The 26,423-nt window shown below is 47.3% G+C and overlaps 1 protein-coding gene across 3 annotated transcripts; it reads left to right on the plus strand.

The window, feature by feature from the left end:
* The first annotated feature begins 7,733 nt into the window (after positions 1 to 7,733).
* On the plus strand, positions 7,734 to 25,854 carry ALDOC (aldolase, fructose-bisphosphate C). Of its 3 annotated transcripts, none has more exons than XM_070735496.1 (9): positions 7,734 to 7,795; positions 14,051 to 14,178; positions 15,936 to 16,147; positions 18,782 to 18,836; positions 19,368 to 19,528; positions 19,626 to 19,709; positions 21,094 to 21,268; positions 22,676 to 22,875; positions 24,998 to 25,854. In XM_070735496.1, exons 2-9 carry the CDS (start codon positions 14,067 to 14,069, stop codon positions 25,091 to 25,093), a joined length of 1,095 nt encoding a protein of 364 aa, XP_070591597.1. In that variant the 5' UTR covers positions 7,734 to 7,795; positions 14,051 to 14,066; the 3' UTR covers positions 25,094 to 25,854. The 3 variants fall into 3 exon arrangements, with proteins under 3 accessions (XP_070591597.1, XP_070591595.1, XP_070591596.1); XM_070735494.1 differs by lacking the exon at positions 7,734 to 7,795 and adding an exon at positions 7,848 to 8,097; XM_070735495.1 differs by lacking the exon at positions 7,734 to 7,795 and adding an exon at positions 8,035 to 8,058.
* Positions 25,855 to 26,423: the final 569 nt, after the last annotated feature.

Raw genomic sequence — 26,423 nt, forward strand, 5'->3', positions numbered from 1 at the left:
GTTCCATTTCTAATTGATTAGATTCATCGTTAAAAAGATGAATAGATAAATAGATAACTACGATCTTACTAAACGTAAATATTATTTTGTTGTTATCTGAGTTTGTAGAGGCCTTTTAACATTTCTTTGGGTTTCTCTACTCTGCGTCCAGTCGTACCATTTATCCCCCACGGTTTGTGTGTTTCATCAACGCTCGGGCCCCTGATGCAGTGTTTCCCAACCTTGGCCACTTGAAGATAACTGGACTTAACTCCCAGAATTCCCCAGCCAGTGAATGCTGAATGTTGAAGTCCAGTTATCTTCAAGTTGCCAAGGTTGGGAAACATTGCCCTCAGGTCTCTTGTCACTTGGTCCATCTCCGCACACCTGTATATCTTCTCTATTATTTGCTTTTCTGACCGAATGTCTTGATTTTTCCAGTTCTGGGCAGATGTTAATCTCATTGCAGCGATTCTAAGGGTCATCAAATGAAGTGTTGGTTTTGGGTATTTCTTCTCCCTTATTCCCAATAGGAAAGCTTTCAGGGAGAATTCCGTTTCTGTTTGTGTTATTTCTAACAACCATTTGTGTGTTGTTTTCCATAAAGTTTTTACTTTGAGGCAGGTCCACCACATATGGTAAAACGTTTCTTTGTAAGTGCGGCTAATTATTGTCATTTTAAACATTTAAATGTCATTTAAAGGCTTAAATAAGGTCCAGGAGGGAAGTGTTTTTAATAGGAAAGTGAACACAAGAACAAGGGGGCACAATCTGAAGTTAGTTGGGGGAAAGATCCAAAGCAACATGAGAAAATATTATTTGACTGAAAGAGTAGTAGATGCTTGGAACAAAGTTCCAGCAAACGTGATCGGTCAATCCACAGGAACTGAATTGAAACACGCCTGGGATAAACATAGATCCATCCTAAAATAAAATACAGGAAAATAGTATAAGGGCAGACTAGATGGACCAGGAGGTCTTTTTCTGCCGTCAAACTTCTATGTTTCTAATGTCATTAGCATTCCACATGAATCCAAGCAAAATCAAAGAAACCTGACTTAAAAGGTTTAGCAATGATGTAAGGGCTATAGTCAATGAAAAAAAGGCTGCCTATAGGAGGTATAAAGAGTCTGGAAGTATAGCTGATAGGGAGGTGTATAAAATGAGACAGAAGGAGGCGAAACAGATAATATATGCTGCTAAAGCCTCAAAAGAGGAAGAAATTGCCAAATCTGTAAAGAAGGGGGATAAAACCTTCTTCAGACATATTAGTGATAAGAAGAAGAAAAACTGCAGCATCACGAAGCTTAGTACCGGGAATAATACATGCATTAATGGGAATAAGGAGATCGCTGACCATTTCAATAGCTACTTCTGTTCAGTTTTCTCAAAAGACACCTTACAAAATAATACTGTAGAGGGATTTATTTATTTATTTATTTTATTTATTACTTGGATTTGTATGCCGCCCCTCTCCGAAGACTCGGGGCGGCATTGCTTCCAGCTGTACGGATTCAGCTCCAGTGATCTTAGAAGCCGATGTCTTAGAAGAACTTGAACAATTAAAGATAAATAAGGCAATGGGTCCAGATGGCATCCACCCCAGAGTTCTTAAAGAACTCAGATCTGTCATTGCTACCCCCCTGACTGATTTGTTTAACCAATCCCTGTTAACAGGAGATGTTCCTGAGGATTGGAGAATGGCCAGTGTTGTACCTATCCACAAGAAGGGCAGTAGAGAAGAAGCTGGTAACTACAGGGCAGTTAGCTTGACATCAGTGGTAGTTAAAATGATGGAGACTCTACTCAAAAAGAGGATAAATCAGCACCTAAAAAACAATAACTTATTGGACCCAAATCAGCATGGCTTTACTGAAGGCAAATCATGTCAGACTAATCTCATTGATTTCTTTGACTATGTCACAAAGGTGTTGGATGAAGGTGGTGCCGTGGATATTGCCTACCTGGACTTCAGCAAAGCCTTTGATACGGTTCCACATAAAGAGCTGATAGATAAATTAGTGAAGATTGGACTTAATCCCTGGATAGTTCAATGGATTTGCAGCTGGCTGAAGCATAGACACCAGAGGGTTGTTGTGAATGGCGAGTATTCTGAGCAGAGTCAGGTTACAAGCGGTGTGCCACAAGGGTCTGTTCTGGGTCCTATTCTTTTTAATATGTTTGTGAGTGACATAGGGGAAGGTTTGGTAGGGAAGGTTTGCCTATTTGCCGATGACTCTAAAATGTGCAATAGGGTTGATATTCGTGGAGGCGTCTGTAATATGGTAAATGATTTAGCTTTACTAGATAAATGGTCAAAGCAATGGAAACTGCAGTTTAATGTTTCCAAATGTAAAATAATGCACTTGGGGAAAAGGAATCCTCAATCTGAGTATTGTATTGGCAGTTCTGTGTTAGCAAATACTTCAAAAGAAAAGGATTTAGGGGTAGTGCTTTCTGACAGTCTCAAAATGGGTGAACAGTGCAGTCAGGCGGTAGGGAAAGCAAGTAGGATGCTTGGCTGCATAGCTAGAGGTATAACAAGCAGGAAGAGGGAGATTATGATCCCGCTATATAGAATGCTGGTGAGACCACATTTTGAATACTGTGTTCAGTTCTGGAGACCTCACCTACAAAAAGATATTGACAAAATTGAAGGGGTCCAAAGACGGGCTACAAGAATGGTGGAAGGTCTTAAGCATAAAACGTATCAGGAAAGACTTAATGAACTCAATCTGTATAGTCTGGAGGACAGAAGGAAAAGGGGGGACATGATCGAAACATTTAAATATATTAAAGGGTTAAACAAGGTCCAGGAGGGAAGTGTTTTTAATAGGAAAGTGAACACAAGAACAAGGGGACACAATCTGAAGTTAGTTGGGGGAAAGATCAAAAGCAACATGAGAAAATATTATTTTACTGAAAGAGTAGTAGATCCTTGGAACAAACTTCCAGCAGACGTTGTAGATAAATCCACAGTAACTGAATTTAAACATGCCTGGGATAAACATATATCCATCCTAAGATAAAATACCGTAAATAGTATAAGGGCAGACTAGATGGACCAGGAGGTCTTTTTCTGCCGTCAGACTTCTATGTTTGTATGTTTCTATTAAGTCTTTCAGGAAAACGGCAGATAACCCACACAAATCTTGCTCTTCTTTGGCAAGATGCCAAGGAACAGTCTGCAGGAAACTGCCTACTTCAAACAGGAGCATAGAAACAGAGGCTTGAACTGCAAAGGCAAAATCTGGGAATGAATGGAGTTGCTTCCCTGCAACTCACCCATTCCTGTTCTTCACTTAAATAGTCTATGGGAGGGGCCACCTATCCCCAAGCCTTACTCCTGAGTAGTCCTACTCCTCTGGAACCTTTGGCAGCTGTTATGTTCTAGCACCGAGCCCCCCAAGAATCAAATGTAGACCACTGGGTATTGATAATAAAGGGTTTACTTTGTACAAGGAATATGTATATTTACAAAGAAAGTTTTTCAAATAAAGTAAAAGTATCTAAAAGTCTTTTGCTGAAATTAGTGGGGAGAGTTCTATCAGCTGGCAAGTGTCCCAGAAAAAGAGATAAAGCACAAATAATAATGACCCAGGTGGAAATAATCCAAAGCAAAGATGAACAGGCATAACGTTGAAGCTCAGAGTTCTTAAAGCCAAAAATGTTCTTTCATGCGCAAGACAATGATCATGAAACTAGAAGCCAGAATAATCCGTTGCTCCCTGCACTGGAACATGGCATTGCTCACTCTTAAATACTCCCAGCACTACTCCCGAGTGACTCTCCTCTTAGCCAACCATTCCTGCCTTCTAGATGCCCTAGGAACCCTGGCATCCAGAAGCGGCTCCTTTTCTTCCTGAATCACTCAGCACAGGAAATGCAAAGTCACTCCTGATAGATAGATAGATAGATAGATAGATAGATAGATAGATAGATAGATAGATAGATAGATAGATAGATAGATAGATGATAGATAGATAGATAGATAGATAGATAGATGATAGATAGATAGATAGATAGATAGATAGATAGATAGATAGATAGATAGATAGATAGATAGATAGATAGATAGGTACAAATTTCAGACACACACAAAACAATATTCTTTATAATGAAAATTCAATTAACCTAAGCCCTCTTTTGGTATAGCAAAGAGCACTGGTCTCCAAACAAACTGGTAATTTGTACAAGTCCCTTCTCAGTTCTGTGATACTTAGCTTGCAGCTGTGAGGCAATTCACAGTCCTTCTTCTTTCACAAAGTGAAAAACACTTCGCTCTGGGTTAGTTCCCAAGCGGGGGGAAATCAGCACACAAAAGGTCAAAGTCAGCAAAGCAGGCACGAAACACAACAATCAGATAATCCTCCACAATGGCCAAACCCACAGGCTGCTCTTTATAGCAGCCCCACTAATGACCACAGCCCCACCCAACCACAGGTGGCCTCATTTTCTTTGATAATAATCTCTCAGTTGTTGCTGCCTATGCATCGCTCTCCGCATGCGTGGCTGTATCATTAACTCTTGTTCCGAATCCAAAGAGGAGAGATATAATTGATCTCCCTCTGAGCTGTCTGCCCCACTCTCCTCCTCCCTGTCACTCATGTCTTCTGGGTCAGAGGAGCCTTCATCAGCAGATTCCACGGGGGGTGGGGGGGAAACAGGCCTGCAGCATGTGGATGTCTCCCCCACGTCCACAGTCAGGATGGGCCAGAGCTAACCACAACAGATGGATGGATGGATGGACGGACGGACAGATCTACAGATAGATACTACAGATGGATAGATACTACAGATTGATAGATGGAGGGAGAGAGAAAGAGAAAGCAGTTTGGGTGGGAGCAGTAAAGAGATTTCTGGGGCAAGTGGATGCGGGGGGGGGGATTGGCTCAGGAGTGTAGTTTGCTATTTGGGAAAAATAGCACAGCCCCCCCCCCCCCCCGTTCCCTCTCCAGACTGCTGGCCCCAGCATAAGAAACCCACCACCCGCAGCCCCCTTCAGAGCCAGGTTGCCCTTTAACTGGCTGGCATTTAAGTCCTGGGTGGGCAAGGGGTCTCTCCCCCTTAGGACATTGTCCAGCTTCCATCTTTCAAAGGCGGGGGTTAAAAATCTCTCCCCTGCCTGCTCTGATACCCGGAGATCAATAGCCTTTAGACTTATTTGCCGCTTCACGGTGCTTTCCCCGCCCTCTCTAAGCGGTTTACAGGATCAGCCTATTTGCCCCCAACACTCTGGGTCCCCATTTGACCCCCCTGGGAAGGACAGAAGGCTGAGTGGACCTTGAATCATGGTGAGATTTGAACTGCCAAACAGTGATCAGCAGAAGGAGCCTGCAGGGCTGCACACTAACCACTGCACCCTCACCGAGGCTCAATGGATGCTGCTGCCCCCCTTTGTCTCCATGCGAGGGTGTGTGTGAGTGGCCTGGCTTTACTTGGGACCCCTCCTCCTCGCCCCCAGCCCAGATTTCAGCTGCCAGGTGCCACTTTCTGTCCCTGAGTGGGAGTCCCTTTTGTAGAGGGGCTGCGGCAGCTACCTTGGGGAGGGCCCATGGCAGTTTGTCTGCTGGGCCTGGCTGACCAGAGGAAGCCCCCTCCCCTCCTCCCTCCCTTGCTTTGGCACAAGTGATAAAAGCGCCTTGTGTCCCCCAGCGGGAGAGGAAGCAGCTCTGGAAGGCCTTCAAGGTGGCAGTTGGGAGTCAAAATAAAATTTATTCCCCCTTTCCCTCCCCCCCACCTCCTTCCTCTCACCACCCATTTGGGCCAATTGTAGACCACCTTCAAGCCCACGTGGGGAGACGCCCCCTGCTCCCACTGTCTCCAGGTGGGGGCATCTAATCTTCCACCACCACCCGCCTGCGTTTGCTGTTTTCCTCTGCTGGGTTGGCATACAACTGCTTGTAAACACTAAGCAGAGGTACTCCTGGGTTTGCCCAGGGGCAGGCAAAGTGGGCTCTTCTATCACTTGTGGACTTCAGCTCCCAGAATTCCTGGGCCAATCATGCTAGCTCAGGAATTCTGGGAGTTGAAGTCCACATGTCATAGAAGAGCCAACGTGGCCGACCCCTGGTTTGCCTAAAACCGTTTGGGGACGCTGGCCCTTTAATGACCGGTGGGCTTCAACTCCAATAAAGGAGGCCAGCATAGCTGACTGAGGAATTCTGGGAGTTGAAGTCCACCGGTCATAAAAATGGCCCCAGCATTCCCCCCCCCCCCCACCTCTGGCCTAAAAGTGTTGCTGGAAGGAATATTCATCTGGTTCAGTTCCACGCTGGGAGAAACGTGGAGGCTGATGGGAACGATGGTTGAATGGTGAAGCAGGACCACATGGACTCTGGGTGGCTGGAGTTGAGAGGGAGGGGCTGATGTACCTTCTCTTGGGCTTTGCCCTTGAGCTTGCTGTTCCTGTGCAAGAACGTGTATTCTATTGGCCCTTGTTAGACTCCCATGGGCCCATGTAGGGGTCGTGTTTGAGCTACGTTTGGTTGAAGTTTGGGCGGCTGATGCAGTGAAGGGGCTTGTTGGGCATTTCCTATTGCGGCCGAGGGCTAATCTAATCAAGAGTCCAAGACTTGGCCATATTCAAAGTCCCAATTTTTTAACAGTCTTCCGAGAGGGGCGGCATACAAATCTAATAAATACTAAATACTAACAGGGCCATGTTAGCAACACTGGAGAACCCCGAATCCAAAGTCACGAGGGTCTCTCCACCCGGGTCAGAGGTCATTTCCTTGCATCTCCTCCCACAAGCCCAGCACATGAACCAGCCATCTTCTGCCAGCATGTCCTGCAACTCCCAGCAGCTTCCTCCCAGGTGCAGAACAGAGGCTGACCTTGAGAACCTAAAAGGAATGTGTCATGGCATGCAGCCAATCTCCCCCAAGTTCCCACAGCAGGAAACATTGCAAAAGAACATAGCGGGATGTGGGAGGCCAAAACCTCCAAGCATCTTGGCTTTGGCCTGACACCCTACTTTTCTTCAGACCTTGCTGCAATGCATTTGCTTATGAATAGAGCTGTCTAGCTCTTCATCTCTTTAAGGGCTGACATTGGCTGAGGGCTATTAAGAAAGGTAGGGGCTGATTTCCGAGGCCACATTTTTCCATTTCTCCTTTTAAGGAAAATACACTGCTCAAAAAAATAAAGGGAACGCTTAAAAAACACAGTATAACTCCCAAGTCAATCAAACTTCTGTGAAGTCAAATTGTCCACTTAGGAAGCAACACTGATGGACCATCCACTTCACCTGCTGTTGTGCACATTCAACTTTGTAAAGAACAAATAATAATCTACCCTTTTTAATATTTCCGACAATACAGTATTTCCTACAATCAGGTGAAGTGTTAATCCCACTTTATGAGGCCTTGGAAAGGCCACACTTGGAGTCTGGCATTTTGGGTCTCCACGATGCAAAAGGACGTTGGGACTCTAGAAAGAGTGCGGAGAAGAGCAACCAAGAGGATGAGGGGACAAATGGAGGCTGAAACATAGGAAGGGCGGTTGCTGGACTTCAACTGGCTGGGGAATTCTGGGAGTTGAAGTCCAGATATCTTCAAGTGGCCACGGTTGGGAAACACTGGACTAGAGGACCTCCAAGGTGCTTCCCAGCTGTTTATCATCATCATCATCATCATCATTATCATCTAGCCCACCCCACAACCCAGACCAAGAATGCCCCCGTTCCAGCCCCGTTGAAACCTCCCCGTGCAGGGGAAGAGGCGCCCCGCGGCCACCGCCAGCCCCGAACCCCCTTCCCCGGTCTCTGAGGGGCTACAGATCTCGGGACGACCCCGGGGATCCCCAGCCAGGACAGGTGCGAGTGGGGGCGGATTTCATTTGGTCCAAAGTGGGGAAGGGGCGACTCCTGGGGAGGGGAAGGCGGTGCGCTCTGCCCACGCTCAGAGGCGCCCTGTCCTCGGGGAGGAGCCGCCGCCGCCGCCCTTTCCTGGCCGGGAGGGGGGGAGGTCTGTCCGCCCTCTGGCCCCGCCCCTCCCGCCTCGCCTCCGCCCCCCCGGTCACGTAGCTCTGCGGCACCGGCAGCGCCTTTGCAGAAGCGGCGCCGCACAAGCCGCCCAGGTAGCCCCGACTGCGCACCGAGAAGGCAGCCGCCGTCCGGTAAGGCGCCCGGGGACGCTAAGCGGAGCGCTCTCCGGGCTGCAGGGGGTCGCCAGGCGGGAGGTCCCCCTGTGTCCCCATCGTTCCCCCCCCCCCCTCCCGAGGGTCCGTGGCGCCTAGCTGAGCCGAACCGGCTTGCCTTCGGTCGCCCAGGCTGGAGCCGTCGCATCCCCGGGAGCGCCGGGCGGAGAGAGCGGTGGCAACTGCCTCGCTTGGCGTCCTCCCCCCCCCACGCCCCACTCCGGGACCCTTGCAAAGGAGGGCGTGGGGGGGGGGGTCCTCCTCCGCGGGGGTTCAGTTCTTGCGACTTCCCTTCTTAGCGCCCCGCATCTTTGGAGCGACCCTTCTTCCTCCTGCCTCCGTTTAGGCTGCGGGAGGAGGGGGGGGTCTCAAGCATCCTTAAAGGCGCCCCTGCTTCTCCCCCCACCCCCCGCGTGTCTTAAGTCAAATCCGGCTGGTTCTGGAGCAGCTGTGCGCACCGCAGGAGGAGAGCTTGCAAGCGGGAGAAGGCAGCGGGGAAATTAAGGTCGGGGGTCCCTGGGGGTCTCCGAGCCGGTGGTTGGTTTCAGGGAACTTCCTCAGTGGCGGGAGGGGGGGGGGTTGCAAAGAGCAGGAGGAGAGCTTGCAGGGGGGGGGGCAGAAGGCAAGCCGGGATATGAATTCTCTGTGAAATTAAGGTCGGGGGTCCCTGGGGGTCTCTGAGCAGGACCCAACCAGGGAACCCCATCAGTGGCAGACGGCGGGGGAGGGGGGGTTGCAAAGAGCAGGAGGAGGAAGAAGGGGGGGGCTCTCTTGAGTTTCGTTGTTTTCTTGAAGACGTTTCACGGCCCCTACTTGGTAACACCGTCAGTGCTCGTTTGGGGTCATGAAACATCTGCCAGAAAACCAACAGACGGCACCGAAGGCCCCCCCCCCCATTTCAACCCTGTCTGCAAATATTCTCCTTCATTGGGAGATTATGGACTCTAACATCAGACCTGCCCGAATAGTGTTTGGCTGATTTGTATATTTATTTATTTATTCATTTATTTATTCAATTTTTATGCCGCCCTTCTCCTTAGACTCAGGGAGGCTCACAACCTGTTAGCAATAGCACTTTTGAACAGAGCCACCAGCCTATGTCCCCCGCAATTCGGGTCCTCATTTTACCCACCTGGGAAGGGATTGAAGGCTGAGTCAACCTTGAGCCGGTGATGAGATTTTGTTAGATTGATTTTGTTTGGGTTTTTATAATGGGTTTGCTACGGTTATAATGGGGTTTTAATCTACTGCTGATGCGCGACTTCTTTTTATTTAATTTTTTTATTTTAAGGAAACATAATCTTGATTGAAGATAAATAGGGGAGGGGATACATAAAGCCAAAGGACTATGCGAATATTGGTATAAATGTATATGAATTTAGAGTGTACAGTTATAAATCAAAATACTCCCAGGGGGAGAGCCTTCTCTGTGGCGGCACCGACTCTCTGGAACCAACTCCCCCCGGAGATCAGAACTGCCCCTACTCTTCCTGCCTTCCGTAAACTTCTCAAAACCCACCTTTGCCGTCAGGCATGGGGAAACTGAACATCTCCCCCTGGGCCCGCTGAATTTATGCATGGTATGCTTGTGTGTGTGTATGTTAGTATGGGGTTTTTTACACCTTTTCATATTTTAATTAATTGGATTATGTACTGGATTGTTTTTTTTCACTTGTTGTGAGCCGCCCCGAGTCTTCGGAGAGGGGCGGCATACAAATCCAAATAATAAATAAATAAAATAATAATAAATGAAGCTAAAGAGAGAAAGAGAAGGAAGGAAAAAGGGTAAGTGAAGAGGAAAATTTAAAAATGAAAGAAGAAGAAAGAAAAGATAAATTCAATTTTATTATTGTACTGTACTATTGTGTTATTTTTTATTGTCGTGGCACAGAAGTCCAATAAAATAAAATAAAATTAATTAAGTTTTTCTCTGCTGCTCCCTTGGGTCAGGGGTCTGTGGGAGGAGGGGGCGCCTCCTTCCCTCCTGAGGATGGGGGCTTGTTTTGCAATCAAGGGGTGTGTGTGTGGACAGAGCAGATCCTTTGGCTGATTCCCAGCTTCCTGCCTGGCTGCAGCAAATGTCCTTCAGGCTAAGGGAGAAGGACGGGCGGTGTCTGGCTGCTACGAGTGATGTCTGGCTGGGGGGGGGGGGAAGGGGAGATACAGGCACCAGAGCAGTCAGGAAACCAAAGCCGTCAAGGAGCCCCTCCCCTTGATGCCAGCAGTGGCAGGAGGGGGCTCGGATGGCTGCAGCCTTTGGCTAAGCGGACAGAGAGTCACTTGGCCTTAAGAGCAGTGGCTGGGCAGGAGCTCTGAAAAGTGAGGGAGAAATGGGTGGCACGGGTTTTCTGTGCCCAGCTGGCTATGTCCAGATGTCCAAAGAGGTGGTCTGAGCTCTTTCTTCAACTGCCCAGCTGTGGCATGAGTAACAGTCCAACCAATTTTGAGAAATAATAATAATAGCAATAATAATAATTAATAAACAATAAACAACAGAGTGGGAGGGACCTTGGAGGTCTTCTAGTCCAACCCCTTTCTCAATTTGGAGACTGTGCCATTCCAGATAAATGGCTGTCCAATCTCTTCTTTAAAACCCTCCAGTGATGAAGCAGCTACAAATTTCTGGTGGCAAGCAGTTCCACTGATTAATTGTGCTCACTGGTAGGAAGTTTCTCCTTAATTCCAGGTTGCTTCTCTCCTGGGTTTGTTTCCATCTGTTGCTTCTTGTTCTGCCTTCGGGTGTTTGGGAAAATAAGTGGACCCCATCCCTCTTCTTGATGGCCATTCCTGTAAGACCCTCGATTAGAGCAGGGGGCTCCAAACTGGGCACCTGGAACTCTTGGGGGTTCGATTCCCAAAATCTGGGAGCTGAGGTCCACAAGCCTTGAGGTTTCCCAGTCTGCAGACCCCTGAATTAGAGGGCAAACCCTTTTCATTCTTTGGAACCAACTAGCCCCCTCCCACCCCCATGTCCATACTGCTCCCCCCCCCCGTGTCCTTCCAAAAGGCCTTGAAGAGCAGGCCTGGGGGGTCCTGAGAGTGATACCTAGTATGTATGACTGTATAGGTGGTTTTATTGATTAGATAATTGGGGTTTTATTGTTTTTTACTGTTTATGTTTGACTTCTACTACATCATTGTATTATTTTGTTATTGTAAACTGCCCCGAGTCTTATGGGATTGGGTGGCATATAAAACAATTAAATTAGATTAAATGAAATGAAATGAAATTATGAACTACTACTGTATAAAACATATATTAACGGCCCCCAGGTTAGCTCTGGCACAAACATGGAAGAATGACACCCCCCCCCCCCCCCCCAGAGACAATAGTTTCAAAGCAAATGTTGGATTGTGCAGAAAGGAGAAGGACGAGGAAAGGGAAGAATTTTATACCTGGCTTGGAAACAAGAATAATGATAAATAGATATGTATATAAATAGCTAGAAATTAGTAGTTATAAGAGTTTTGTGTCAATATTACGTAAAGATCAATACATGTGTAAACTAGTGATAAGATAGTGGGAGAACAACGCATTTAAATGGTGGTGCTGATGCTGCAGGAATGCAAGGGAATGGTTTGTTAATGTCTTTCATGTGTTTGTATCGTTTATCATTGTTTTAAAAAAATGATAAAAATATTTAAATATCTCAATGAAATTAAAACCTAGAGAGTTTAAAAGGGCCCAATCCAGAGGAGCCGATGGAGCAGACGTAGGGAGCCCCGGAGGCTGCGGCCTGACTCAGCAGCCGGTGGAATCGAAAGGGCCTTTTGTGCGCAGCTTCCCCCCGCCTGGGCTGCAGAGAAGAGGCCGCTTGCCCAGGGGAGGGATGGAGCTAATCCAGGGGCCTCCTAATTAACAGTAGCCGGCCTTAATGGGGGAGGGAGGGGTCAGCGGCCGGGCTCCCATCTGCCAGGCTGGGCCACGAGGCCGGGCACGTGTCTGACTGTGGCGCTGCCCGAAATAGGCCACCCTGCCCCATTTACGCAACGGATGTTCTATGAAGGGCAGAAAGAGGCCGATTGTGGCCCCGATGCCATGGCAACAGGGACAGCTCCTAAGGATGCTGCCGAGTGGAAATCCCCCCCTCTCCTACAGTGTGCAGGGCAGAGAAAAATGCAGCAGTTGTGACTCTGAGTATGTGCAGAGCGCTATTTATTTACTTGACCTTCAGCTGCATTATCAGAGGGATAGGAACAAGGTGGCATGAAGTGTTAGGCCACACCTGGAATACTGCGTCCAGTTTTGGTCACCGTGGTATAAAAAAGGACGCTGAGACTTTGGAAAAAGTGCAGAGTTTTCCAGTGTTGAGGAGTGTGCGGAGTGACCCTCGAGTCACCCAGGATGCCCAGAGGAAAGATGGAAGTATATGGGCAGATGTCCAGCCCAGAGATATGAGTAATAATTCAGATAACCAACCAGATACATTTAAGTGTATAAATATTATTTACTTTGGCTGATATCTTAGTCAAGAACAATCCTAGTCATACACAATGACAGTCAATAACTGTCAATACACGTATAATAGTATAAGCCCTACTTACAAAATACATTAAACCATCATTTGAACACAGAGTTCTACAATAGCAGTCACTGAGACAATACAGAAATAGCAACGAATGGCAAAGAGTAAAGAGAGAGAGAGAGAGAGGGAAGCTGCTGGCTCCCTCTTGTGGCTAACTGCAACATTAACTCTTAAAGCTATAGTGCCATAATTCATTTAAACATTTAAACAGCTTGTCTGGATTGGTAGAGTCTCCATCTTAGCAATAGCAATAGCATCGAGACTTACATACCGCTTCATGGTGCTTCTCCAGCCCTCTCTAAGCGGTTTATGCCCTACATGGCATCGGACCAGAATACCTCCGGGACCATCTTCTGCCACACGAATCCCAGCGGCCGATAAGGTCCCACAGAATTGGCCTTCTCCGGGTCCTGTCGACTAAACAATGTCGTCTGGCGGGACCCAGGGGAAGAGCCTTCTCTGTGGCGGCCCCGGCCCTCTGGAATCAACTCCCCCCAGAGATTAGAACTGCCCCCACCCTCCTTGTCTTTTGTAAATTGCTTAAGACCCACCTATATCGCTAGGCATGGGGGAATTGAGACATCTCCCCCAGGCTTATATAGTTTTATGCATGGTATGCGTGTTGAATGGTTTTTAAACGTTGGGTTTTTAATGTGTTTTCTTTTAAACATTAGATTTGTCACATTGTACATTGTTTTATTACTGTTGTGAGCCACCCCGAGTCTGCAAAGACGGGCAGCATACAAATCTAAATAATAATAATAATAATAATAATAATAATAATAATAATATTATTGATTATTATTATTGAGACTCAGCCTCTTGCTCCCAACAATCTGGGTCCTCACTGAATCCACATTGGAAGGAGGGAAGGCTGAGTCGACCTTGAGCCGGTGGTGAGATTTGAACTGCTGAACTACAGCTAGCAGTTAGATGAAGGAGCCTGCAATGCTGCACTCTAACCTCTGCACCTCTAGTCCAGCTCTTGAACAGGGGGCTGGACTAGAAGACCTCCAAGATCCCTTCCAGCTCAGTTATTCTGTTCTTCTGTCTTCTCTTCTGACCCTTGAGAGTATTTTGTACTCATAAACTATGGGAAAAGGAAACATCTGGAGTTTCATTTTTTTCTTACTTTATCCAAATATAAAAATACAGAAAATGAAATTAGAATAATGGGGAAAGAGAAAGAGAAACATTGGCTGCCAATTCATTTTGGTGGCACAGAATGAGGTCGTAACATACAACTTCAACGTTTTCCTTGGACATAACAATGGACATAGAGTAGCCATTCCCATGCATGGGTGGCTGTGGAGTTGAAGTCCACAGGTGGTAAAGGGGCCAGCCCTGATCCGGACGATAAAGGCACGATAGCCCTGGCTGAGTGACATGTTTGGATGCCCTTCCAGGAACCCGCCTGCCAAGATGACCCACCAGTACCCTGCGCTCACTGCCGAGCAGAAGAAGGCCCTGTCTGACATCGCCCAGCGGATCGTGACCCCTGGCAAGGGCATCCTGGCAGCCGATGAATCCGTAGGTGGGTCTGGATTGTGGGCAGCCTCTGCTGGAGGCATTTGGGGGGGGTCTAGATGTAAGGGAGGGGGTGTCCTGGGAAAGGCAGGGGTTCCAGATCTCTGCATTCCTATGGGGTCAAGTAGGGGTCATGGCTGGCTCTATAGGCCAAAGGGGAAATGCAAATCCTAGGTGTTTGTCTGAGCTAATCTTGTCAGCCTTTGGTTTGCCTTATTGTGTTGCTTATCTGGAGTTTCCATCTGACCCAGCCTCTCTGAATGGATTTCCAAATCCGCATTTCTCAAAAGCTGGACTACTCGGTTTCTGCTTTGGGGGCAAGAAGATGGGGGCTGGCTTCTGTCACAATTCTTCTTCTTCTTTCTTCTTTCTTCTTTCTTCCTTCTTCTTCTTCTTCTTCTTCTTCTTCTTCTTCTTCTTCTTTCTTCTTCTCCTCTTCTTCCTCCTCCTCTTCTTCCTCCTCCTGCTTCTGTCAACTTCTACACAAAAAATGCTGCTGAGTTTTCTCCAAACGGGTCCCTTAGATTTTAAAGTCACAAGCTTCTTCTCCTGCCTCGACCTCATTTGCCTTTCATTTAATTTATTAGATTTGTGAGCCGCCCGATTCCTTTCGGACTTCAATCTTTCCCAGGAGGATTGAATGAAACTGTGCTGTATTTCTCTGGGTGTCCAAAACATTCTAACTTTCACTTTTCTTTGGAATTTGATGATTTCCCTGGACTTTCCCAGGCGGCTGAGCCCCTCCTTGTTCCTGATTCTGTGGACCCAGCTTAGTAGCAGCCGCCTGTCAATCCACATTTCTGATTCCTTGAGTCTCTTTCTAGCAGAGACCAACTTTCCAAAGTAGAGCAGGACAGAAAAGACTCCGCATCCCACAAGCCTGATTTTCAGTCTTAGGCAGAAAGATCTTTTTCATTTTGAAATTCCTCCTTTAGTGGAAATATTCTATCCCTCCTTTTTTAAATATTCTCCAAAATATTTAAGAACCCAAGAAGAGCCCTGCTGAATGGGGCCAAAGCCCACTGAGTCCAGCATTCTGTGACCCACAGTGGCCTCCCAATTGTCCATGGGGATCTTGAGCAGAAAGAGATGGCAAGACCCTCCCTTTCCCCTGACCCCCAACAAATGGGACCCAAGGGAACCCTGCCTGCCTCAAGCAACATAGAGGCAGCACTTGGACATCCATTTCAATCACCACCTATGATACACTTGGCCTCCATGAATCTGTCTAATCCTGCCTTGAAGCTATCAAGGCTGACAGCTGTCACGACCTCTTCTGGAAGGGAATCCCATCAACCAACGACCCTCTGGGTGAAGAAGAAATATCCCCCTTGATTTGTCCTCACTTTCTTACCTATTTAGGGAGGGGGCCCTCGTCCTAGTATTGTGTGATGGAGAAGATAATTTTCTCCATCCACCTTTTCAATCCCGTGCAGGATTTTATACACTCTGATCAAGTCCCCGTCTTCCAAGGCTGAAGAGACCGAGGCCTTGCAACCTGGTTTCCTAAGGGAGGGGCTCCATTCCCTTGGTCATTCTTGTGGCCCCTTTTTTGCACCTTTTCCAGTTCCATTCTATCCTCCTTGAGGTGCAGTGACCAGAACTTTCATTCTCTACGAAGTTGGGTGGGTGGGTGGGTCCTGATTCTCATCATCAGGACTTGCCTGTTGATGGGGGGGGAGTCAAGGCTGGAGGGACGGACGGACGGACGGACGGCGTGCAGGGGGACTCAAACTCGTGCTGGCTTCTCCTCCTCTCGCGCAGGCAGCATGGCCAAGCGGCTGAACCAGATCGGGGTGGAGAACACGGAGGAGAACCGGCGTCTCTACCGTCAGATCCTCTTCAGCGCCGACAGCCGGGTGAAGAAGTGCATCGGAGGGGTCATCTTCTTCCACGAGACCTTGTACCAGAAGGCGGATGATGGGACGCCCTTCGTGGACCTCATCAAGGACAAGGGCATCGTGGTCGGCATTAAGGTGCCTCACACCCCCCTTGCCATCTCTGCCCCCTCCTGAAAAGATGGGGAGTGTCGCCCCCCCCTTTGCAGAATGAGGGATGTTGGAGAGCGAGGGCGCCAGTTCTGGGTTCAGATCCTGAAGACGGGGGTGGTTGGTGGCTAGGAAGCAGCTTCCACACTCCGCCAAAATGGAATAAGAATAAGGGTTGGAAGGGAACCTTGGAGGTCTTCTAATCCAACCCTGGCAACTTTAAGACTTGGGGAATTCTGGGAGTTAAAGTCCACAAGTCTTAAAGGTTGCCAAGGTTGGAGAGCCCTGACTTAGATGACCCTTCTGGCCTCTTCCAACTCTATCATTCATGGCTGGCTGGGGAATTCTGGGAGTTGAAGTCCACAGGTCTTAAAGGTTGCTGAGGTTGGAGAGCCCTGTTCTTGTCCGCTTCTAGTTCCTCTGAGTCCTCCGGGAAATCAGCCCCCTGCCTGAGCTCTGTCATTAAATTGGGGACCCCCTGCTGCTCTGTGGCCCAGGAGGGGAGGGGGAGACCAAAACCCCACCGGCCCTGGATGAGAGGAGCTAAGGGGTCCTGGGGCTCTCTGGCCTTTCGTGAACATCATCAAGGCTGGAACGGAATGGGGTTTGCTCCCTTGAATAAGGAAGGGGTGAAAAAGTATTAGCAATAAAAATGTATTAGTAATAAATATAAATGTAATAGCAATAATAAAAAATACAATAGTAACAGTGTAATAAATATAATAGTAAATATAATAAATATAATAGTAAATATAATAAATATAATAGTAAATATAATAAATATAATAGTAAACATAATAAATATAATAGTAAATTAACTGCACAAAAAAATAAAGGGGACCCTTAACCAGCACAATATAACTCCAAGTCAATCAAACTTCTGTGCAATCAAACCATCCACTTAGGAAGCGACACTGATTGACCATCCATTTCCCCTGCTGTTGGGCACATTCCACTTTGTACAGAACAAAGGATTCCAGGATAATATTTCATTCATTCAGATCTAGGATGGGTTCTTTGAGGGTCCCCTTTATTTTGGGGGGCAGTATATAATAAATATAATAGCAATAATAATGAATATAATAGTAATAAATTTTTATAAAAACACTACTAGTTTCCCCTGCATAAACAGGGATTGAACCCCACCCCCCTGGCACTGATGACCTGCAAGAAAGCAGCCAAGCTCCAAAGACCCCCCAGGACCCCTCCTGCTCCACCCTGAGCTCTAAGGAGTCTCCTGCACTAGAGAAGAGTTGGGTCCCATTTGGGGAGGAGGGCCTGGGGTGGGGGGTGGGGGGGGCAACAGAGGCAGAAGCCCCCCCCCCCCCCGCTTTCTTTCCCTGAAGGCTCTCGGCATCTGACAAAACTGCCCTCGGGTGCAGCAGGAGCTGTCCAAGGGAGGAGTCCAGGCCGGCTTCCCCTGCCCCCCCACCCCGGGCAGGCATCCCCCTGCAATCCTCCTGGATGGGTGGGGGGTCTCATAGAAACATAGAAGTCTGACGGCAGAAAAAGACCTCCTGGTCCATCTAGTCTGCCCTTATACTATTTCCTGTATTTTATCTTAGGATGGATCTATGTTTATCCCAGGCATGTTTACATTCAGTGACTGTGGATTTATCTACCACGTCTGCTGGAAGTTTGTTCCAAGGATCTACTACTCTTTCAGTCAAATCATATTTTCTCATGTTGCTTTTGATCTTTCCCCCAACTAACTTCAGATTGTGTCCCCTTGTTCTTGTGTTCACTTTCCTATTAAAAAAACTTCCCTCCTGGACCTTATTTAACCCTTCAACATATTTAAATGTTTCGATCATGTCCCCCCTTTTCCTTCTGTCCTCCAGACTATACAGATGGAGTTCATTAAGTCTTTCCTGATACGTTTTATGCTTAAGACCTTCCACCATTCTTGTAGCCTGTCTTTGGACCCGTTCAATTTTGTCAATATCTTTTCGTAGGTGAGGTCTGCAGAACTGAACACAGTATTATTCCAAATGGGGTCTCACCAGTACTCTATATAGCGGGATCATAATCTCCCTCTTCCTGCTTGTTATACCTCTAGCTATGCAGCCAAGCATCTTACTTGCTTTCCCTACCGCCTGACTGCGCTGTTCACCCATTTTGAGACTGTCAGAAATCACTACCCCTAAATCCTTGTCTTCTGAAGTATTTGCTAACAGAGAACTGCCAATACAATACTCAGATTGAGGATTCCTTTTCCCCAAGTGCATTATTTTACATTTGGAAACATTAAACTGCAGTTTCCATTGCTTTGACCATTTATCTAGTAAAGCTAAATCATTTACCATATTACAGACGCCTCCAGGAATATCAACCCTATTGCACACTTTAGAGTCATCGGCAAATAGGCAAACCTTCCCTACCAAACCTTCCCCTATGTCACTCACAAACATATTAAAAAGAATAGGACCCAGAACAGACCCTTGTGGCACACCGCTTGTAACCTGACTCTGCTCAGAATACTCGCCATTCACAATAACTCTCTGATGTCTATGCTTCAGCCAGCTTGAAATCCACTGAACTATCCAGGGATTAAGTCCAATCTTCACTAATTTATCTCCTGGGGAGGCTGCAGCCCTAACCCGACCTCTGCTTCCTTCCTAGGTGGATAAAGGGGTGGTGCCCCTGGCGGGCACGGATGGAGAGACCACCACCCAAGGTAAGAGCAGAGGGTGGAAGGAGGGGGGAGACCCTTCCGTGGATGGGGTCTGTGGCCAGATGGGGCCTTGGTGGGGCAGAAGGGCCAGGGCGGGGGGCCAGGCTGCCATCTCCTTCCTTCTGTCTCTCTCCCCCTTCCCTCGCTCCTTCCTTTTCTCCTCCCTCCTTCTTCTTGCCTCCCTCCCTTCATTCTTTCTTCTCCCTCCTTCCTTCCACCATCCCTTCCTCCATTTCCCCAACTTCCCCCTCCTCCCTCCCTCTATTCCTTCCTTCCTTTTTGATCCCTCCCACAATCCCCCTTTGCTTCCCGCCTTTCTTTTCCTTCCTTCTCTTTCTTTCTTTCTTTCTCTTTCTTTCTTCCTTCTCTCCCTCCCTTTCCATTTCCTCTGTCTTTGGAGAGGGGCGGCATACAACTCTAATAAATTATTATTATTATTATTATTATTATTATTATTATTATTATTATTATTATCATCTCCCTCCCTCCCTCCCCATTTCCTTCCTTCTCACCTTCCTCCCTCCCTCCCTTCAGGGCTGGATGGCCTGGCCGAGCGTTGTGCCCAGTACAAGAAGGACGGCGCAGACTTTGCCAAGTGGCGCTGTGTGCTGAAGATCAGCGAGAACACCCCCTCCGCCCTGGCCATCCTGGAGAACGCCAACGTGCTTGCCCGCTATGCCAGCATCTGCCAGCAGGTGGGGCACCTCCCTTGGCCCTCTGTGCTGGGTGTTTTGGGGCTCCCCCCTTGGCGCCTTCCGGGGTCTCAGGGCTGTGCTTGGCTTCCCTCTGCAGAACGGCATCGTGCCCATCGTGGAGCCAGAGATCCTGCCGGACGGGGAACACGATCTGAAGCGCTGCCAATACGTGACTGAGAAGGTGGGGCTGCCTGGGTTGGTGGATGATGGGGCTTGGTGTGGAATTGGCGGGCTTGAAGGAGGGAGGAGCCAGGAAGCCAGATTGGGGCGATCCGGGTCCCAATCCAAGGGGTTAGGACTCTGTTTGGGTTTGGCAATATATACACAAGCTAACTATCAATGTTTGTATATTTATTTATTTATTCATTTATGTATTTATTTAGTTAGTTAGTTAGTTAGTTAGTTAGTCCAATACACAATACATATTGAAGAGGATACACATGAAGTATTATATATAAAGAGAAGATATAAAAATAGAGGAGAAGATATATGAAGGAAGAAAAGATATATGAGATATGAGATAAAGGAGAGACAATTGGACAGGGGACGAAAGGCAGGCTAGTGCACTTATGTACGCCCCTTACTGACCACTTAGGAACCTGGAGAGGTCAATCGTGGATAGTCTAAGGGAGAAATGTTGGGGGCTAGGGGTTGACACTACTGAGTCCGGTAATGAGTTCCACGCTTCGACAACTCGATTGCTAAAGTCATATTTTTTAAGTCAAGCTTGGAGCGATTAATATTAAGTTTGAATTTGTTGCGTGCTGTTGTGTTGTTGCGGTTGAAGCTGAAATAATCATTGACAGGCAGGATGTTGCAGCATATGATCTTGTGGGCAATACTTAGATCATGTTTTAGGCTTCGTAGTTCTAAGCTTTCTAGACCCAGGATTGATAGTCTATTTTCGTAGGGTATTCTTTTTCGAGTGGAGGAGTGAAGGGCTCTTCTGGTGAAGTATCTTTGGACATTTTCGAGGGGGTTGATGTCCGAGATGCAGTAGGGATTCCAGACAGATGAGCTGTATTCGAGGATGGGTCTGGCGAAAGTTTTGTAGGCTCTGGTGAGTAGTGTGAGGTTGCCGGAGCAGAAGCTGCGTAGGATCAGGTTGACAACTCTAGAGGCTTTTTTGGCGATATTGTTGCAGTGGGCTTTAGCACTTAGGTCGTTTGATATTAGTATCCCAAGGTCTTTTACTGAGTGGGGGTTGGCTGTGAGATTTTGTTTATTCAGTTCATATATGAGGTTTGGGTTCTTTTTGCCGATGTGGAGGGTGGAGCATTTGTTGGTTGATATTTGAAGTTGCCAGGTGCTAGACCAATCTGAGACAAACTCCAGGTCTAGGTTGTTCCGGTCACACCACAAGGATAGTTGTTCAACCTCCCGTCTGTATGTGGATTCATCATTGTCTTGAATGTTGTATTGTCTGCAAACTTCTTAAAGAGTCCTCGAGTGACCGTTCCCTTTCTGTGATTTCCTTTAATTACTTGGGGGCTGTTGGTGGACCCTGCTCCCTTGAGGGCCGGTCCCTTTGAGGTCGACCGGCCTGGCTCTGGCCTTCTTCCCAGGTCCTGGCTGCCGTCTACAAGGCCCTGAGTGACCACCACATCTACCTGGAAGGGACTCTGCTGAAACCCAACATGGTGACCCCCGGACATGCCTGCCCCACCAAGTACAGCCCAGAAGAGATCGCCATGGCCACCGTCACTGCCCTGCGCCGGACTGTGCCGCCTGCCGTGCCAGGTAAGGGGACCACCTGGGAAGCCCACTCCCCTGCCCAGAGGATGTCGCCCATCTTAGGCTGGGTCTGCATTACTGACCCTTCTGGGTCATGGCCAGCAATTATTCCAGAACAATTCTCGTTTTTTATTTATTGTTATAAGCCGCCCTGAGTCCTACGGGATTGGGTGGCACATGAGTCAATTAAACAAAACTGAAACTAAAACTCGGTTTCGCTTCGGCCTCTCCTTGAGAATCATGAGCAGCCCAAGCTCAGGGTCAGAGAAATCAGGTGGTCCTCACACTTGGGGACTGTCCAAAGTTACAACGACACAGAAAAAAGTAACTTACGACCATTTTCCACATTTAACGACCTTCGGCAAAATTCACGCTCTTGGCAATAGACTCAATTTTATGACCAGGGGTGGCCTTGAAAAATTTTAGCAACAGGTTCTCTGCCTGGTTGCGGGGTGGGCAAATGAAATTCAAGGGTGAAAACAGGTGGTACCTTGCTCAACAGGAGTAACTGTGAGAGGGACGTGGAGTCCGGGTGGACGACCATTGAAATGGGGGCCAGGCTGTTTGTTGACAGTTCCAGGCTGCATCAACAGAGGGAGAGAATCAAGATCACACGAAGGGTTAATACCACTTTATAAGGCCTCACTTGGATATTTGCATTCAGTTTTGGTCACCATGGTGGAAAAAAGGAGGTTGAGACTCTGGGAGAAGAGCAACAAAGATGATTAGGGGAATGGAGGTTAAAACCTATGAGGAACGGTTGCAGGAACTGAGTTTATGTCTATTTTAAGGAAAAGAAGGACCAGTGGGGACATGAGAGTAGTGTTCCAGTATCTCAGGGGTTGCCACAAAGAAGAGTTGGGAGTCAACCTATTCTCCAAAGCACCTGAGGGCAGAACAAGAAGCAATGGGTGGAAACTAAACAAAGAGAGAAGCAACTTAGAACTAAGGAGAAATTTCCTGACAGTCAGAACAATTAACCAGTGGAACAGCTTGCCACCAGAAGTTGTGAATGCCCCAACACTGGAGGTTTTTAAGAAGATGTTGGATCACCATTGTCTGACTGGGTTTCCTAAGCAGGGGGTTGAACTAGAAGACCTCCAAGGTCCCTTCCAACTCTGTTGTTGTTGGTGGTGCCGCCGCCATCTTTTTTCTTCATTTTTTCGTATCTTGCTTCTGCGCCTGCCCAGAAACAAAAAAATCACCAGAATCTCTCTCGCGCGCATGTCCCCTCACAAGATGTCAGCGTATTTTTGGTTCCTGCCCATGCGCAGAATCAAAACCATGCTGGGTGTGTGCGTGCAGGCCTGCAAGACGTCCAAAGCTGTGCGCACAGGACACCGCTAGAGGCACTCCACCGCTGCTCCTCCGGAACCCCTGGTGCTTCAGCCCCCCCTCCTCCTCCCCCTGCAGGTGTCACCTTCCTGTCCGGCGGCCAGAGTGAAGAGGAGGCCTCCCTCAACCTCAACGCCATCAACAACTGCCCGCTGCCTCGGCCGTGGGCCCTGACCTTCTCCTATGGTCGGGCCCTGCAAGCCTCGGCCCTCAACGCCTGGCGGGGCCAGCGAGAGAACGAGGAGAGGGCCACGGAGGAGTTCCTCAAGCGAGCCCAGGTGGGTGACCGGGGGGGGCAAAGTGGGGGCAGTAAATTTGTGTGCTATTAATTGAATACTTAATAGGTTTTTTATTGTGCTTCTCTAGTACCTTAGAATGATCCTTCACTACCTTTAAAATGGGAAATAATCAAATAGCCTTTTTTTACCCATCAACACTTCAATTACTTTCATCATTCTCCAGGACTGAACTTTTATAGCAATGAAAGAAAATTGAGTTACTTGCCTAATCTGTTATCCTACTGAACCTTGTGTGTTCAGGACAAAACCTTAAAATGTTCCTTTAAAAAAAAAATTTTTTAAAATAAATTTTATTTAGTTACACATACACGCAACATACAATACAAAACAAAGACATTAAAAAAATTGGACAAATGTGAAGCAAATCTGTATCTGTTCTAACTATATAAATGTTGCTGTGCTCCTCAACCAATTATGCCGTCTTATCATTGGTCCTTTCTGTGGCTATTCAAATAATGGGACTTAATCAACTTAAAAAGAGTCCAAGCACCTATTTGAACACTTATGTTATTATTTATTAGATTTGTATGCTGCCCTTCTCCGAAGACTCGGCCAGCAAGCCATTCCCACCCAGTCACATGACCTTCAAGCCACCCCCCGGTCACATGATTGTCAAGCCACTCCCACCTGGTCACATGGCTGGCAAGCCACTCCCACCTGGTCACATGACCATCAAGCAACACCCACAAAATAAGCTACGCCCACAGCATGGGAGTAAAAAAAAATTATAATTTTTCCTCCACACCTTACAGAAATACAAATTCACATACCTTCAAACTGGAATACAATACAATATAATATCAACTGCCGAATTCTTCATCAAAATTCTTAATTGTTTATCTGTTTTGTTTTGGTTTACATCATTTATCTGGTGCTATCTCCTTTTCTAATTTTGTCATCCAGATTTCAAAGATTGTTTTCTGTTCTCATTCAGGTTCAAAATGTTCTCAGCTCTCACAATTTCTCTGGGCTCTTTGCTTTATTCCACTGAAACTGTGCCCTTACTTATCTCATTCATGTTTTTTAAACCCTCGTTTTAATATAACTGTCCTTTACGAGAAAAATTCCAAATTTACTTCTCTTCATACAAGAAAAAAATATTGGTTCATATCATGTGTTAAATCTAATTATAACAATACCAATACAGGGGAAAAGAAGGTTATTATTATTTTATTTATTTGTTTGTTTGTTTGTTTGTTTGTTTGTTTGTTTATTTATTTATTTATTCATTCATTCATTCATTCATTCATTCATTCATTTATTTATTTATTTGTATTTGTATGCCGCCCCTCTCCGCAGACTCGGGGCGGCTCACAACAAAGTGAAAAACAATTTATAACAAATCTAAATTTCTACTAAAAACATTTTAAAAACCCCATTTTCTAAACACACATACATACACACATACCATTCATAAATTGTATATGCCCGGGGGAGATGTCTCAGTTCCCCCATGCCTGACGACACAGGTGGGTCTTAAGGAGCTTACGAAAGGCAAGGAGAGTAGGGGCAGTTCTAATCTCCGGGGGGAGTTGGTTCCAGAGGGTCGGGGCCGCCACAGAGAAGGCTCTTCCCCTGGGGCCCGCCAACCGACATTGTTTAGTTGACGGGACCCGGAGAAGGCCCACTCTATATCATATTATAATTATTATATTATAATAATAATGGCAGTAAACATTTTGGCTGCCCATCACTGGGTGCACCCCACTGCCCCAGGAACGGTGGTGGTGGTCGTAATTGGGGTCCCTCTCTATTCTTGTGAGGTGGTCCTAATTGGGGTGGTCCTAAATAGATGGCTCTAAATGGGGTCCCTCTCTATCCCCTCTCTATTGTTGTGAGCCGCCCCAAGTCCTTGGAGAGGGGCAGCATACAAATCTAATAAATTATTATTATTATTATTATTATTATTATTATTATTATTATTATTATTATTATTCTGGGGTGCCCAGTGGATTGCTGGGGAGGAACATCAAGGCACAAACCAGGCTGGTTTCAAATTGCAAAAAGGCCCCTCTGGTTTTGCCCAGCTCGAATGCGGGGCCTTGTGGGGAGGGCCCCAAAGGAAAGGCGTGATCCCCCAACATCCTTCTCTGTCTTGCAGGTCAATGGTCAAGCAGCTCTCGGCCAGTATGAAGCCTCCGACAGTGGCTCAGGGGCAGCCGGACAGTCTCTCTATGTGGCCAACCATGCCTACTAACCCCAGCTGGACGTCTCGGGCCCCGATGACCGGCCCCCCGGCTCCTCCACTGCTTTCCATCCCGCCCCCGCCCCCGTCACTCCCAGCTTTTTCTAGCGTAGCTGCAACAGCCGCAAAGTAGGCAGAAGAGAGTTGTGTGCTGTGGTGTTGGTGGGGGGAACGACACACGAGTCCTTCAAGCGGAGGGAGTGGGGGGAGCCCAGGCCTGCCTCGCAGGGGTGTGAGCGTGAAAGCCCCAGCACAGATCCAAAGCTGAAGGATGGAACAAAAGTCTCCCAATTTGGCTGCTTTAAAGACTCGGGGACATCAGCTCCCAGAATTCCACACAGAAATAAATTAGATAAATTTATTAGATAAATAAATTAGATTTAATAAATAAATAGTCAACTTAAAGACTTGTGGACTTCTGGGATGTTCACGTGTCTTAAAGGTTTCTCAGGATGGGACCCTGGGAAAGGTTTGGGGTCACCACGCAGGGAGACCTGGGGATGAGTCCATTGCAGAGGGTGGCCCCTGCTGCGGGGTTATCTCTCCCCCTCCGTCCGTCCATCCATCCCCTCCGACTGCCTTGCCTTCCGTTTCTCTGAGGACCAATAACCAACCCTGTTTGGCTGCACACTGTGAATTGTGGCTTTGTGGTGCAGCATTTATGCCCCTCCCCCGCAGCAGCCTGGCCCGTGGGGGGGGAGGGGGCGAGACCTCTCTGCACTTGATGTACCAATAGCCTCGTCACTAATAAACCATAGAGATGCCATCAACAATTGGGTCTCTGGGTTTTTATTTATTATTATTATTATTATTATTATTATTATTATTATTATTATTTATTAGATTTGTATGCCGCCCCTCTCTGTAGACTCGGGGCGGCTAACAACAGTAGTAAAACAACATATAACAAATCTAAGATTGAAATTAATTTAAAAACCCTAATTTAAGAAACCAATGATACATACAGACATACCATGCATAAATTGTATAGGCTTAGGAGGAAGGGAATATCTCAGTTCCCACATGCCTGAGGAGAGAGGTGGGTTTTAAGGAGCTTATGAAAGGCGAGGAGGGTGGGGGCAATTCTGATCTCTGGGGGGAGTTGGTTCCAGAGGGCCGGGGCTGCCACAGAGAAGGCTCTTCCCCTGGGTCCCACCAAACAACATTGTTTAGTCAACGGGACCCGGAGAAGGCCGACTCTGTGGGACCTAATCGGTCGCTGGGATTCGTGCGGCAGAAGGTGGTCCCAGAGGTATTCTGGCCCGATGCCATGAAGGGCTTTATAGGTGATGACCAACACTTTGAATTGTGACCAGAAACTGATCGGCAACCAATGCAGACT

The sequence above is a fragment of the Erythrolamprus reginae genome, chromosome 1, assembly GCF_031021105.1.
Source record: "Erythrolamprus reginae isolate rEryReg1 chromosome 1, rEryReg1.hap1, whole genome shotgun sequence".
NCBI classification, from domain to species: Eukaryota; Metazoa; Chordata; class Lepidosauria; order Squamata; family Dipsadidae; genus Erythrolamprus; species Erythrolamprus reginae.